The sequence below is a fragment of the Balaenoptera physalus genome (assembly GCF_965194825.1).
Source record: "Balaenoptera physalus genome assembly, chromosome: 1".
Classification (NCBI taxonomy): Eukaryota; Metazoa; Chordata; class Mammalia; order Artiodactyla; family Balaenopteridae; genus Balaenoptera; species Balaenoptera physalus.
This window is the reverse complement of record NC_138882.1, coordinates 186,339,885-186,353,441: the sequence shown is the minus strand read 5'-3', so window position 1 is coordinate 186,353,441 and position 13,557 is coordinate 186,339,885. Positions and strand designations below refer to the sequence as shown.

Here is a 13,557-nt window from a genome sequence, read left to right as displayed (position 1 = left end):
ATGTACAGCTTTCAGGACTATAAACTTCCCTCGCCAGGTTGGTACATTTGTTACATTGATGAACCTACATTGACACATCATTATCACCCAAAGTCCATAGTTTAAATTAAGGTTCACTCTTGGCAGTGTAGTTTCTACGGGTTTTGGCAATCATATAATGACATGTATCCATCATCATATCATAGAGAGGAGTTTCACTGCCGTAAAAGTCCTATTTGCTCTTTTTCATCCCTCCCTCTCCCCCATTCCCTGGCAACCACTGATCTCTTTTGCTGTCCCCAGAGACTGGTCTTTTCCACAATGTCACATAGTTGGAATCATACAATATGTAGCCTTTTCAGATAGGCTTCTTTGAATTATTAATACAAATTTAAGGTTCCTCCAAGTATTTTCATGGTTTGATAACATACCATTGTCTGAATATACTGCAGTTTATTTATTCATTTACCTACTGAAGGACATCTTAGTTGCTTCCAAGTTTTGGCAATTATGAATAAAGCTGCTATAAGCATCTGTGTGCACATTTGGTGTGGACATAAGATTTAAACTCATTTGGGTAGATACCAGGGAGTGAGATTGCTGGATTGTATGATTAGGGTGTGTATTACAATTATTTACCTTGACAATCTCACCTGTTAGAGATTGTCCCATAAAGGGCAGGTACTGTGTCTCTCACACTGTGGTAGTACAGCTGAACACAAAGCCTGAACTGCATGGTGTGTGGAAATCTTTAACATCAGTTTATAGCCAAATGATACTTTTCACTGAAATGCAGATTTGTGCAAAATCAACATTTTCTGGCTAACAATAACATAGATAAGTTGATATGGAAGAAACAGCAATTGTGGTCTATATATTTGTACGTGTAAATGTACATGAAAGAAAAGTTTTGTTTTCAATACTTTCTTTTGTTTTGCCCAAAGCAATACAAGACACATTCTCAATGTACAACATTCCAATAATACAGATAGAGCAAGCATCTCCACTGAACTTCCTCCTTATCCCAGGCCCCTCTCCAGAGGGCAAAGTTTCGTGTATTTTGCAGACTTCTCTCTGACTTTCTATACATTTATACGTGCATGTAGAAATATCTGGTTTGTCTTCCCTTGTAGAGAAGATGTCTTAGTGTGGCTTTGATCATCTTGCTTTTTTCACTTAAGGATAGGTCTTAAAAATCTGTCCTTATTCGTATTAACTTGCATACTGTATTCCATAAAAATGAATGGTCCACAGTTTAACCCTTTGCCTGTTCGTGTAAATTAAGTTTGTTCCATTTTTGTTCTTGTTGTTATTACCAACCATATACTACAAAAATGCTTATGCTCAGGAAAGCTTCTCTTTGATTTCTCAATGTTTTCTTCATCTCTCTAAATTATTCATTTTATCTTATCTTAGATCAATTTCATCAACTTCTGACAGGCTCTCCACTATCTTCCATTAAAAAAAAAAGCAAGAAGGAAGAAAAGAAAATCCTCACATGACTTCATCTCATCCTCCAGTTCCTGTATCCATGGGCTGAACTGCTCTACTTTTATTTTCCAATCTGTGCAATTTCTTTGGAATGATAGATTCTGTGGTTAAAACAAGGTAGTAAATATCTGGACCAGATTCTCTCTCAGGTCTTCCAGCAAGGGAGGAGTCAATGACTCCAAAATTTTATTACAAATGTTAAGGTGAGCAGTGCATTGCCAGGATCTGGGGCAGCATAGTGCAATATTCAAGAGCACTGACAAACAGACGGGACAGAATTCCAGTTCTAACACTTACTGGTGTGTGTCCTTGAAGAAGTTTCTGTCCTTCTCTGAATCTATGTCTTCCCCTATTGAATGGGTACCATGATAATCTCTAACTCAGACACAAACACTGAGCCCAGAACTTGTTGCAGAATAAATCCTCCAAAAACGGCAGCAGCTGTTTCTTGACATTCAAAGACCACAGGCATAAATAGCCAGGCCCCAGGGAACGACCCAGCTCTGCAGCAGCGTCCAGTAACCTGCCAGCTGATCCCTCTGCCAAGATGTGTTGGTTTGACTGTGGAACCCAGCACCTTAGGAGCCAAGCCTGGGTGACCCCCTAGAGTTCAGCCCATTGGCTGGCACAAGCCCCCTGGTGGCCAATTTGACACCAATTTACAGGTGGCTATGGCTTCAGGATCAGGGTTTGTGTGATTGGCGCTAACTCATGGGAGCAGATGTGAAAATAAGTCAAAACCTGATTGCCCCCTGCCCCCAGCGATTTTCTATTTCTTCTTGGCAAACATCTGGAGGCTGTTGGTGAACTCGTGTGTGCCAATGCTCAGATAATTCATGCATGAATTTGAAGGCATAGCCGTGTTGACCTGCAAACCCTGTGGGGCTCACTCCGAGGTCCCAGTTCTGGTCAGACATTTCTTGCTGGCACATTTCACGCTCTGGGTCTCCGGTTCCTTGTCTGAAAAGAAACTCTCTCTGAGGTCCCCAGTTCACTGTAGGTTCCAGATATACTCCTGAATCTGGATTTTGTGCTAGATTTTTTTTTTCTTGAACTAAGGTTCCCATAGTCACTGGCGTAGGAACAACTTGGATAGCTGCAGTTTGTGTAGCCCAGCTCCCCAAATCCCACTTTGGGGTCTTCCTACCCTTTGCCCACTGCAGGAGTGGGTGAACAGTTTCCTTCTCTCCCAGTCTCAGGTCAAATTGCCTGGGCATATTCCTACATGAGACACAAACCCCACAGAACCCAGGGCCAGGCAGGGGGTGCGTGAAGGATTACAGGCAGGGACCATGGAGACCTGGAGGGCACGGGTCCCCACATCAGGGAAGCTGCTTTGCAGTTCATGCCCAGTGAGACCCCTTAGGGATGTGGGTTCAGTGATGCTACATTTTTCTTTTAAGATTTTTTCTTCAAGGGATATTGGGGAGTAAATTATGAGACAAAACTTGATTTTTAACCTCTGGCCGCAAATCTTATTTGTTAAAACATTGTCCCAAAACATGTCTGTAGGACACATTTGGCTTTTGGAGTGCCACCCTGCAGCCCCTAATATGGAGACAAAAATGTCCTGCATAGCATTCTGACCTGACCCACAGTGACCCTGAAGACGACAGAAAAGAAACCACATGACTTTGTTTTTCTGGGCCAGAGATTGACCTTAGTCAGGAGCCTGGCTTTGAACCTGCAGGGCCTATAATCCCCTTTGCACCCCACAGAACTGCAACGCCACGGATAGATATCAAGTCCATGGGAGGCATTTGCAAATAGCTCTTGAATAAGAATATGTATGATTTTATATATATATATTTCAGGTGTTACTCTGTACTTCATCTTTTTCTCATAAAACGATGTAATCATCTGAAAAATAACATGGCCCAGCAGACTCTTTACCTTTTTTTCATACCTGCTCCTTTCCCATTCCTCCCAGTTTTAAGAAGTCACCGCGAGGCTCTAGGAGGTCCGTCACCCCCTGTTTTACCCTCATGCCCCACCTTCACTCTAAGAGCAAAGTGCCGCTGATTCTGCCTCCAAGTGTCCCTGAAGTTGTCCCCAAGGTACCTGAAGTGCAAGCCAGGATCTGCCGCCAGGAGCAACCAAGGCTCTCCTGCTGGCATCCCTGCGTCCTTGTTAACTCCCCCAGGACACTATCCAACAGCAGCCAGGGGGGCTGGGAAACACCCATCAGGTTATGTCACAACCCTACTTACAAAATTCCAGGGTCTCCTAACAAGCCCCTGCCTGGGCAGTCTCCCCCCATCACCCCAGCTTCCACTCCCTGGCTGCCCCCTAGTTCAAGGTCATGCAATCTCTCTCGTCTCCCTCCTGGAACCCTGCACTGCAGCCAATTCTGGGCCCACAGTGTCCCCTGGTGGCTGGAGATGCAAGATCATCTAGACTGCTGGGCAAGGGGTGAGGCCTGGAGGAAGAAAGGTGAGAGGGGACAGGATAGTAGATTTGGGGAAAGACTTGGAAGGGCAAAAGCTTAGGAGAAGACCAAGAGTGTCAGACAGAGAGGAAAGTCTAACTGAGTCCCCTGTGGGATGGCCCTACTCTCTGGGTTACGGAAATGGAGCTGGAACAAGAATGCTGTTGGCCTCAGGATGGGCCTATAGCTCTTCTCCAGGGCCTCCCATCAGACCAGCACCCATGTCTGTGCAGGAGAGGACACTGGACTGTGTCCGGGTCAGTTATCAAGGAACTTTCTGTGTCTTGGACTGAGCCACCTCCTTCCTTACCAGAATATTACACAGAGGGTCAGTGATGCTAACGGGAATGGGGGATGGGAGTTTGGGGATTTGAGGCAGCCCTGACGACAACCTTGCAACCCTCCCCATGAGCCTGATTTTGCAAGATCTGAAGAACTGTGTTCTGAGAACAGGGATGGGAAGAGTTCTGAGGTAGCCTCAGTGAGTGTGCACAGTGAGAACCAGGGATGCTTGGGAGGAAATTCCATCTCTATAGATGAGTTCTTGTGCTTCTATTCATTAGTTCAGGGGACAGCATTTACTTCCCAAGACCCTTGCGACTTTTGTTGATTTGCTTTTTTGGTGGCATTCCAGGAGGCAGTGTGTGTTCCAAGGGTAAAGCACAATAACGAAAGGGCAGAACAGATGACCTGTTCAGGTACTCCCGGGCTGGCTTGAAGCCAGGGGATGGAACTGAGTCTCTTGAGCCCCACTGTTGAGAGGCCTCCAGGGGAACTACTCCCCACAGCAGACCCCAAGTTCTCCGCCTGGTTTGCCGTATCCTACAGAAAAACACACTTTGGGTTGACCTGTATCTTGTATTTCTCTACACTCTACCTATTTGCAGGAGACTGCCCATTGCTGACTTCATTCTGGCAAAGAAGACATGCAGATGGCCAACAGGTACTTGAAAAGATGCTCAGCATCACTAATCAGGGAAATGCAAATCACAACCGCAAGGAGATATCACCTCACACCTTTTAGAATGGCTGTTATCAAGAGGACAAGAGATAACGAGTGACCATGAGGGTGTGAAGAAAAAGGAGCCCTTGTGTAGCCACTGTGCTGGGAATGTAAGAATGTGCAGACAATGTGGAAAACAGTATGGAGGTACCATAAGATCCAGCAATTTCAGTTCTGGGTATATATATGAAGATAATGAAATCACTTTCTCAAAAAGATATCTGCAGCCCTACGTTCTCTGCAGCATTATTTACAATAGCCAAGAAAGGGAAACAACCTAAGTGTCCATCAATGAATGATGAAGAAAATGTGAATATATATATAATACATATATATTCATATATATATATGAATATTATTCAGGCTTAAAACCATAAAAAAGAAGGAAATCCTGCCATTTTCAACAATATGGACAGATCATTAGGGCATTATGTTAAGTGAAACAAGTCAAAGAAAGACTTATGGGGAAATGAATAAAGGCGGTCAAAAGGTACAAACTTCTAGTTATAAAATAAATGTGTTATAGGGATGTAATGTATAGCACAGTGACAAAAGTTAACAATTCTGTATTGTGTACTTGAAAAAAAATGTTAGGAAAGTAGATCTTTAAAGTTCTCACCACAGGAAAAAAATTTAACTATGTGAAGTGATGGATGAGAACTAAACTTATTGTGGTGATAGTTTCACAGTGTATACATATATCAAATCATTATGTTGTACACCGAAAAAGAGGTCAATCATATCTCAATAAAACTGGAAAAATTCTTCTAGGAAAATATGCCAAAAGAAAACTGAAGAAAGAAAAGAGTCAAGGCTTTTACAATGGAAAAGAGAAAAACAAATATTTGCACTTAGGATTGATTTAGCTGTATAAACTTAAAAGAACAAACTGAGAAGGAATAGAGACAGTGAGGCTGTATCACCCTGTGCTAACCCTCACCACTCAGACCATACCAGGCGTGCTTGGATGGTGTGTACCAGAATAAATAACAATATAAGAATAAAACAATCTTCCCTTAACTTTCTTCACCAGTAGGGAAAGAATTAATAAGATCATGAAAATCTTCCGATGGATCCTTCCTGAACTGCCTGCACCCTCCTTGCCCAGCCTCAGTGGCTTTCTTCCTGTTCTCAAGTTGGCCAAGCTCTTCACTACATCAGGATTTGCACAATGCACCCATGGCTCCAACACGATCCCCTCAACTGGCATGTACACTTGCAAACTCTAAGTCAGTCTCCTGACATTCTGATAGGCCCATCTGTGTACATCCTTGTAAAATCCAGCTTTTGGAAGAACCCTGATTAGTCAGTTTTAGAAGAATCCACATCTTTGATACATGATATTCCAATAATATCTGATCAAAATTCCTCACTCCCCACTCTTGGAATCTGATCACCCTGGACAGCCTTCGGTAGGAATCCCGTTACACTGGTTTAGCCAGATTTCCCCCAGAACTGAAGTCTCCTCATAGTAATTTTCCAGCCACAAAACCCCCTGCTTGTTGGTTGTGAATCCCCAAACGTCTTCATTGTATTGTGAATGGAGACCAGTTCCATACTGGTGTATCTTTTCCTCTGTTGCAATAATCCTGAATAAAATTTGCCTTTACCATATAAACCTGTGTCTGTCTCTGGTTTTCTTTGACACAGCTCCCACAGTTGATTACTGCTCAGGCAAGAAAGCTCCTTCCCAGTATCCCGCAAATTCCCAAATATCCCAGAGATGCTCAACTTCGAGTCTGCCCAGCTTTGTACCTTTCCGTTTCATCCCTGGAGTTTTCTTCAGAGAATTAGTTACAACCTGCCACTTTAAAACAGTGGTCTTTTTGGATCTCATAGAAGCTGCAAACCCATAGAAACATCCCCACCTGAGACACTGCAATTTCCCCATTTCCACTAACATTCAAGTGAAGTCTCTCAGTCAGTCCTTTCCAAAATTTAGGTTGTTTGACAACTCAGGGTTCCTTGGTTCCTTCTGATCCCGTCAACAAAGGGAATCTACCAGTTATTCACTGCATGGCAGTGGGCAGATTCCTCTACTGAGTAAAACCCCAATCCTCCAGGTTAAAAATGCAGAAAAATAGCAGTGACCTCTAGATTTTCTGTGAAGGTTATCTGAACTAGTGGATAAAAAGTGCCAGCACCATTGCTCAACCAGTTTGTGTTCAATAAACAGAGATGGTTATGATTATTGTTGCTACAAATCTCACTATACTGCAACTCATTAATAAAGGTGCTTGATGGCCTGGGAGTTAAAAGTCTGTTGAGCACAATTTGGTTTAGCCCAATTTTATGTAAAAGCCATTTATACCCATGGTAGAAATATGGTGAAAAGAATCTTCAGGAAAGATACCAAGATGGAGAACAATCTTCAAATAATCCTTGCCTTGGCAGCCAGTGGTATACAAGAATTGTCTGGGCACCATATTGAATGTGGTGGGGGGAGGCATGGAAAATTCTGGGGGTGGAGGGAGGGTCCAGCTTTCTTTGTGTCCTGAAACTTCAAAAGAATCTCTGTGTGGTGTAGTTGGGATGGAACTCATACCTGAACGTGGCAGATCCTTAAACACCAAATACAGCTTCTGAATTTTGTTTGGAAGAGGTGTTGGTATTTGTGAACAGTGCTTAATATGAAGAGAAAAACAGAATTTTATTTCTGTGCCCATTGCTATTACCTTGATCAGAATCTGTGCTGAACTTAGTTAAATTTTAGAAAACAGTAATTATCAAAATATACTTGGAAAGGGGACAATGGGACTATAGTTCAGCTTCCAAGACCCCTGGAAAATGGGTGGGGCTATTTGCCATCTGGGAATTATCCTCTGTGGGGGAAAAACCTAAAGGAAAATATCTCTTCTTAGCAGCTGCCCCTGGATGACAGGGTTATTTGTGACTGACCATGTTCATGTCTCCCCCTGGTTCCAAGTTCCCAAAGAGCCCACAGTGCCCACCCTCAGTGGGTCTCAGTCTTGGAAATTTCTGACTTTCCAGGGCTCACAGCCTCTCCCTCTGCTCACATTCTCAGATTAATCTTTTCATGCCTGTTTGCTGTGCTGATATCAACTTTCTGGGAGGAAACACCGTCAAAGATGACACTGCCTCCTCTTAGCCACTCCCTTTTAATTTCTAAACTCCACCCAGAGAATAACCTTTAAATCTTCTCCCTTCTCAGGAGAAAAAAAAACCCAACAACTATGTTTTCCACTGTTTGGCTCATTCACATGGTCCCTTTAGGAATGCCCAGCTCCATGCTGCCCAGCCCCACCCTTCTCATTGTGATTTTGACCTGACTTCCTTCAGAGAAGCCTTGACATAAGGCTGGAAAACCAACCACATCCCCAAAAGAACTTCCCTTGCTGCCGGAATAAGCTCATGATCTCCCACGTTTCCGACATAACACCTAAGTGACACTTGATACAGGGATGGATTTATTGTGTTTCCTTTGGGAACAACACCACTGTCTTCATGAAGCTGTTTTTATTCTGGGACATTTTGATAATTGTGATATGGCCAAAGATCCCCCAACACTGATGCTTTAAATTTTTGTTTTTCCTATCCAATATCACAAATAGATAACTCCTTCCCTGGCTCATACCCACAGGTATAACTATTGATATTGGTAAAACCCAATCAGTATTTGTGGAGTGAATCAAGGAACGTGCCTTTGACTCCAATACCCCTCCTTCGTTCTTTCTCTTTCCTGAATGAATATCTGATTCAATCCATTCCTCTTGAGACAGACAAAGATCCGATCAGGATTAACCTGATGGACAGTCTGGAATCTAATCAGGTATGCTTTCTGATTGGAAGTTAGTAGCTGGAAAGAAGGAAGTTGTGATTAGAAAGGTATATAAAATCTTCATGTACCAAAGAAGAGATGCAGAATCCAGTCACCTCCTGGATTTTCCAAGGAGCCTGAGGTCCTAGCACCCTGCCTCCCCCAATATCATCAGAGTTGGTCAGTTACATACCTCAGCTAAGGACACCCTCATGTTACCCATGATCTCTGTGTCTTGAATGGTGGCATGCAGCTTGATATGGTAGGTTTCTTATTTCTTTTCAGATAAACTGATTTAAGATTTTGGTTTTACCTCTAAGTGTAATTTTGCCTTAATCCCAAATACTTTGATTTGTGCTTTGGTTTATACTATTTTTAAATGTCTTAACCAAGCAGATATTCTTTTTAATGAAAAGTATCTCTTTGGCATTTTATTTCTTGACATTTAAAATATTTACTTTGTGCAAATAGCATTCATTTTAGGGGTATCTCCTTTGTCTTTCTCAGCCAAGTTAACTGTGGGAATTGAGGATGGAGGCTGTGCTGGGCCACAAGATGCTCCTATTCCCATAGTTTTGGGGCCCTAAGTGATGGTCTGAAAGTTTTCCCCCAAGAAAGAGAAGGGACATTGTTAAGGCTCATGGTACACACTTACCACTGGGACATGAATTAAGCAAAGCAGTGGGTGGAAATGGATGGACTAGTGGTTGCCTTTCCTTTTCCTCGGTACTTGGGAGATACTTGTTCTGCTGCCAGTAGGGAAAGAGTTATGGCTTTGTGCCCACTGAACCTAGAGTGGAATTGGGGAAAATTGAGGCTCTTCTACCACTGTGCTAAGTCCCTCTGAAGGGTGGGGAGACAATGGAGGCTTGCTCATGCTTGGCCTGAAAAGGATGTCTTGTTCTCTGATGGCTTCCACAGGTTTCCTTTTGGAAAAGATCAGAATGAGTATCTGGAATCCACCCAGACTCCTGGACCTGGTGGGAATGAGCCTGCTGAGGGATGAGGCCTTGGCCTTTGCTGCTCTGGGGGATCTACCAACAGAGTTCTTCCCACCACTGTTCATGGAGGCCTTTCATGGGAGACGCAGTGAGACCCTGAAGGCCATGGTGCAAGCCTGGCCCTTTGTCCGCCTACCTCTGGGAGGCCTGATGGAGATGCCTCATGTGGGGACCTTACAAGCAGTGTTGGATGGGCTTGATGTCCTGCTTGCCCAGAAGGATTGCCCCAGGTGAGTCTGCCAGGTAGGCTGGTAGGGTCCTAGACATTGTTGAAGAGACAGCTGGTGTCATAAGAGTAGATAGCCAAGGGATGGACCAGAGGCGTCTGATGATGCCAAGGAAGAAGCTCAGAGGCCTTGGACATTGCTGAGCTCACTTCGGGAAATGCCTTCTGGAGGTGTAGGAGTGCCTAAAATACAGGGGAGCCTGAAAAAACATGCCCCCACAGCCTTCTAGTGATGATTAAAGGTACCAGAAGTAGAAAACCAGAAAGAATGGAAGGGGGAAAGGAGACGGAGGAAAGAAAGGCAGAGAGGGAAGAAGAGGGCAAGGCAGCAGGTGATGTCAGGAACGTGAAGTAAAAGCACATGTGGGAAATGAGTGTTGCCTAAATTCTGAGACTGTGGTTTCATTCAGTGTGGATCTTAAACCACCCCTGCCAACCTGCTGTTTCCCCCACAGGAGGTGCAAACTGCGGGTGCTGGATTTAAGGAATACTGGCCAGGACTTCTGGAGCATGTGGTCTGGATCCAATGTCCATGTGTCCTCAAGCTCATCGATGGCACCAGTGGCTAAGGACAGGTCAAGGCCAGAGCAGCCCTTGGCTCCCTGGGAGGTGTTTATAGAACTTTGCCTCAATGAAGGGACCATGGATGAATTCTTTATCTACCTCATGCAGTGGGTGGAGAAGAAAAAAGGTTCCATACACCTGTGCTGTAAGAAGCTGAAAATTGTTACCATGTCCATGGAAAATATTATGACGGTCCTGAGTATGGTGCAGCTGGACTGTATCCAGGAGGTACAAGTGAATTGCACCTGGCATCTGTCCACCCTGGCCATGTTTGCTCCTCTCCTGGGCCAGATGGGTAATGTGCAGAGACTCCTTCTCTCCAACATCCATGTGCCTGCACTTGAGGAACAGGAGGACCAGCACGTCATCCAAATTACCTCTCAGTTCCTCAGGCTGCACCACCTCCGGGATATCCGTATGGAATCTCCCTCCTTCCTCCAAGGTCGCCTGGACAAGATGCTCAGGTGAGGATGGCACCACTGACCGAGTAACAGAGAACACAACACTAGAATGTCACATGCATTGTTTCCTTTGTTGCTCTATCCTGAAGTGTGGCATCACATAACCACACAAATCAAGGTAGAGGGACAAAGTGCGATAGAGGCTCTGGAAAGGGACACCATGCTAGGAAGCTATAGATTGGAGGGTTCAGATGTATCAGAGTGTTTGTGATTTCTTTCTCAGGAAGAGATGTCTTTGTTCAGGTGACTTTAAAAAAAAACAGGTAAGAGGGCACTGAAGAGGGGAAACAACCTCAGACCTGAGTATTTCTAGAGAAGCTCTGTGCTCAACCATTTTGTGACCACAGTGAGCTTGTCTCAAACTCCCCATCTGTAAAATGTTGTTTGTGCTCCAGATAAGGTAATTAATATATGGGAAATGCATGATGCTGGTGGTAAGGAATGGGGAGCCAAAAGCAAAATAAAAAGTGGTAGGTGGTTTGCAGATGATGCAGGGATGTAACTGAGCCCCTGCAGACTGGAAACCCCAGTTGATGATGTGGGATCTTGTCCAGGTTGGATCTCTGTGCATGTCTCCCTCTAGCCTCATCTGGCCCAGAGATATGGGCACCTGGGGCTCAAGTAGTGAGCTAAAGGCACCCTGATTTGAGAGGATTTTTTTGTTTGTTTTGACTCTAAATATGAAAATTCAGTGATGCCCACTCTTGATTGAGACTCTGTGCTAGGCTCTCCTCTGAGCATGTTCTAGTGAATTCCACTATTTTCGTTCATCTGCAAAAGGAAGTGGAGTATGTTGTACCCTGCTTGACTGATGAGGAAAGAGAGCTTTCAAGGTTCTGTGTACTTATCTCAGCCAAACAAAGAAGATGACAGGAGTCAGGCTAAAATGAGATTGGGCGTTCTCGGTATTGATTGTTATCAGATGGTCAAAATAACCTTGACCTTGGGTAAATCACTTATCTCCCACCTTGAGGTCACCTTCCACCCCGGTTTCCAAGACCTAATTCCTCAGTTTCTCTCCCAGGTGCCTGAAGACTCCCTTGGAGAACCTCGCAATAACTCACTGTCTGATTACAGAATCAGACTTGAAACATCTGTCTCAGTGCCTGAACATCAGTCAGCTAAAGGGCCTGGATCTGAGTGGTGTCACACTGACTGACTTTAGTCCTGAGCTCCTCCAAGTTCTGCTGGAGAAAGTTGCAGCCACGCTCCAGGAACTGGACTTAAATCTGTGTGGAATCATGGACTGTCAACTTGAGGCCATCCTGCCTGCCCTGAGCCACTGCTCCCAGCTCAGGACCTTCAGCATGTGTGGGAACCTCCTCTCCATGGCCATCATGGAGAAGCTGCTGCGTCATACTGATGGACTGCCCAGTTTAATTCTAGAGCTGTATCCTGCCCCAAGGGAGAGTTACAGCTCTCAGAGAATTCTACACCTAGGGAGACTTGCCCAGCTTCAGGCTGAGCAGATTGAGATTATGAGGAACTTAGGACGGCCCAGAACCATCTGGATTAGCTCTAGCCCCTGTCCTCGCTGGGGCAATGAGATATTCTGTCATGAGAAGACCATTATGTACTGCTGTTTTGTCCCTCCCTAGTTGGTTGCCTCTATGAAAAGCTTTCTTCTGGGCACTGGAAACTGAAACCTAGGATATAGGTGCATTGTGAAGAGAACACAGACCTATGGTTTCAGGCATCTGCTCAATGTGAACATGAAAAGGAAAGGTGATCCAGCAGGGGTACAAGATTGAAGGGGAAAAGTTGACTCAAGGAGTTGATGGGAAATTCAGTGTGTTGGTGCTCCAGGGATGGAGTGGATATAGGGGTGGAGGAACCTTAAGCAAATGCCTCGGTTACCTTGCAAAAGGAAGATAATGATACAAACCAAGCTCACTAGACATTTGTAAGTTCCAATGAGATAATGCACTTGAGGGCTTGGCCCTGGAGCTGGCATACACTAAGAGATAATTAAATGAGTCTTTCCCTTCTTTTTCTCTCCTAGTGGAAACCTCAGTATCTACATTCCTCTAGCTTACCCTCTATTCCTTACAACAGGGTGGAGAGCAATCCCAGGGTCTGAAATGGGTCTCACCTTTCACATGTGGACACCAGTGAATCATGATTCACTCAAGCTGCTCTAGCAGCCAGTGCAGGGAGGAGGAAGGGAGGGCATAGGGGAGATTGGATTCATCTCTAGTGATAGACATTCTGAGCCTTAGGTCTCCTAGGCCACCAGCTGGTAGATCAGAGACAGGAGGATATAAATCAGTTTTGTAAACAGGACTGTATACGTCAGTACTTTTTAAAAATTTTGCTGTCCTGTTAATACTAGTTGAGTTTAAATATTTGCACATTTATATGAATATTAAATACACAAAATTTCTTTGAAAATTATAGAGGTAATTTAGTACTTGTAAAGAATGCATGCGGATTTTTAAAAAAATGTTGAACTTCCTTTGGCATCTCAAGACAAATAAGACATGAAAACTGATTTTAAAGATCAATGAATGAGATTTTTTTCTCCTTTAAAAATATTTAGAATAATAAAATTTTAGAGCTAGGATTACAATTATATATATATATTTTATTTATTTATTTTTTTATTTATTTTTGGCTGTGTTGGGTC

At 44.0% G+C, this 13,557-nt stretch overlaps 2 protein-coding genes across 4 annotated transcripts in view; both read left to right on the top strand.

Moving 5' to 3' along the window:
• The window catches only part of LOC309639717 (PRAME family member 8-like), a 67,134-nt gene that overhangs the window by 15,436 nt on the left and 38,141 nt on the right, over window positions 1–13,557 (top strand). The window lies entirely within an intron of this gene.
• LOC309639773 (melanoma antigen preferentially expressed in tumors-like) lies at window positions 2,670–13,468 on the top strand. 2 transcript variants are annotated; one of them, XM_082417429.1, is made up of 3 exons: window positions 2,670–8,941; window positions 9,601–9,910; window positions 10,362–13,468. In XM_082417429.1, the coding sequence occupies exons 2-3, from the start codon at window positions 9,624–9,626 to the stop codon at window positions 10,936–10,938; spliced, it is 864 nt and encodes a 287-aa protein (XP_082273555.1). In that variant the 5' UTR covers window positions 2,670–8,941; window positions 9,601–9,623; the 3' UTR covers window positions 10,939–13,468. The 2 variants fall into 2 exon arrangements, with proteins under 2 accessions (XP_082273555.1, XP_082273554.1); XM_082417428.1 differs by having other exon boundaries at window positions 2,670–9,910.

Coding starts and splice junctions, on each gene's coding strand:
- LOC309639773 (XM_082417428.1), top strand. CDS start 9,555: ATGCTTGGCCTGAAAAGGATGTCTTGTTCTCTGATGGCTTCCACAGGT. Junction 9,911..10,361: donor GCCCAGAAGGATTGCCCCAG/GTGAGTCTGCCA, acceptor TTTCCCCCACAG/GAGGTGCAAACTGCGGGTGC.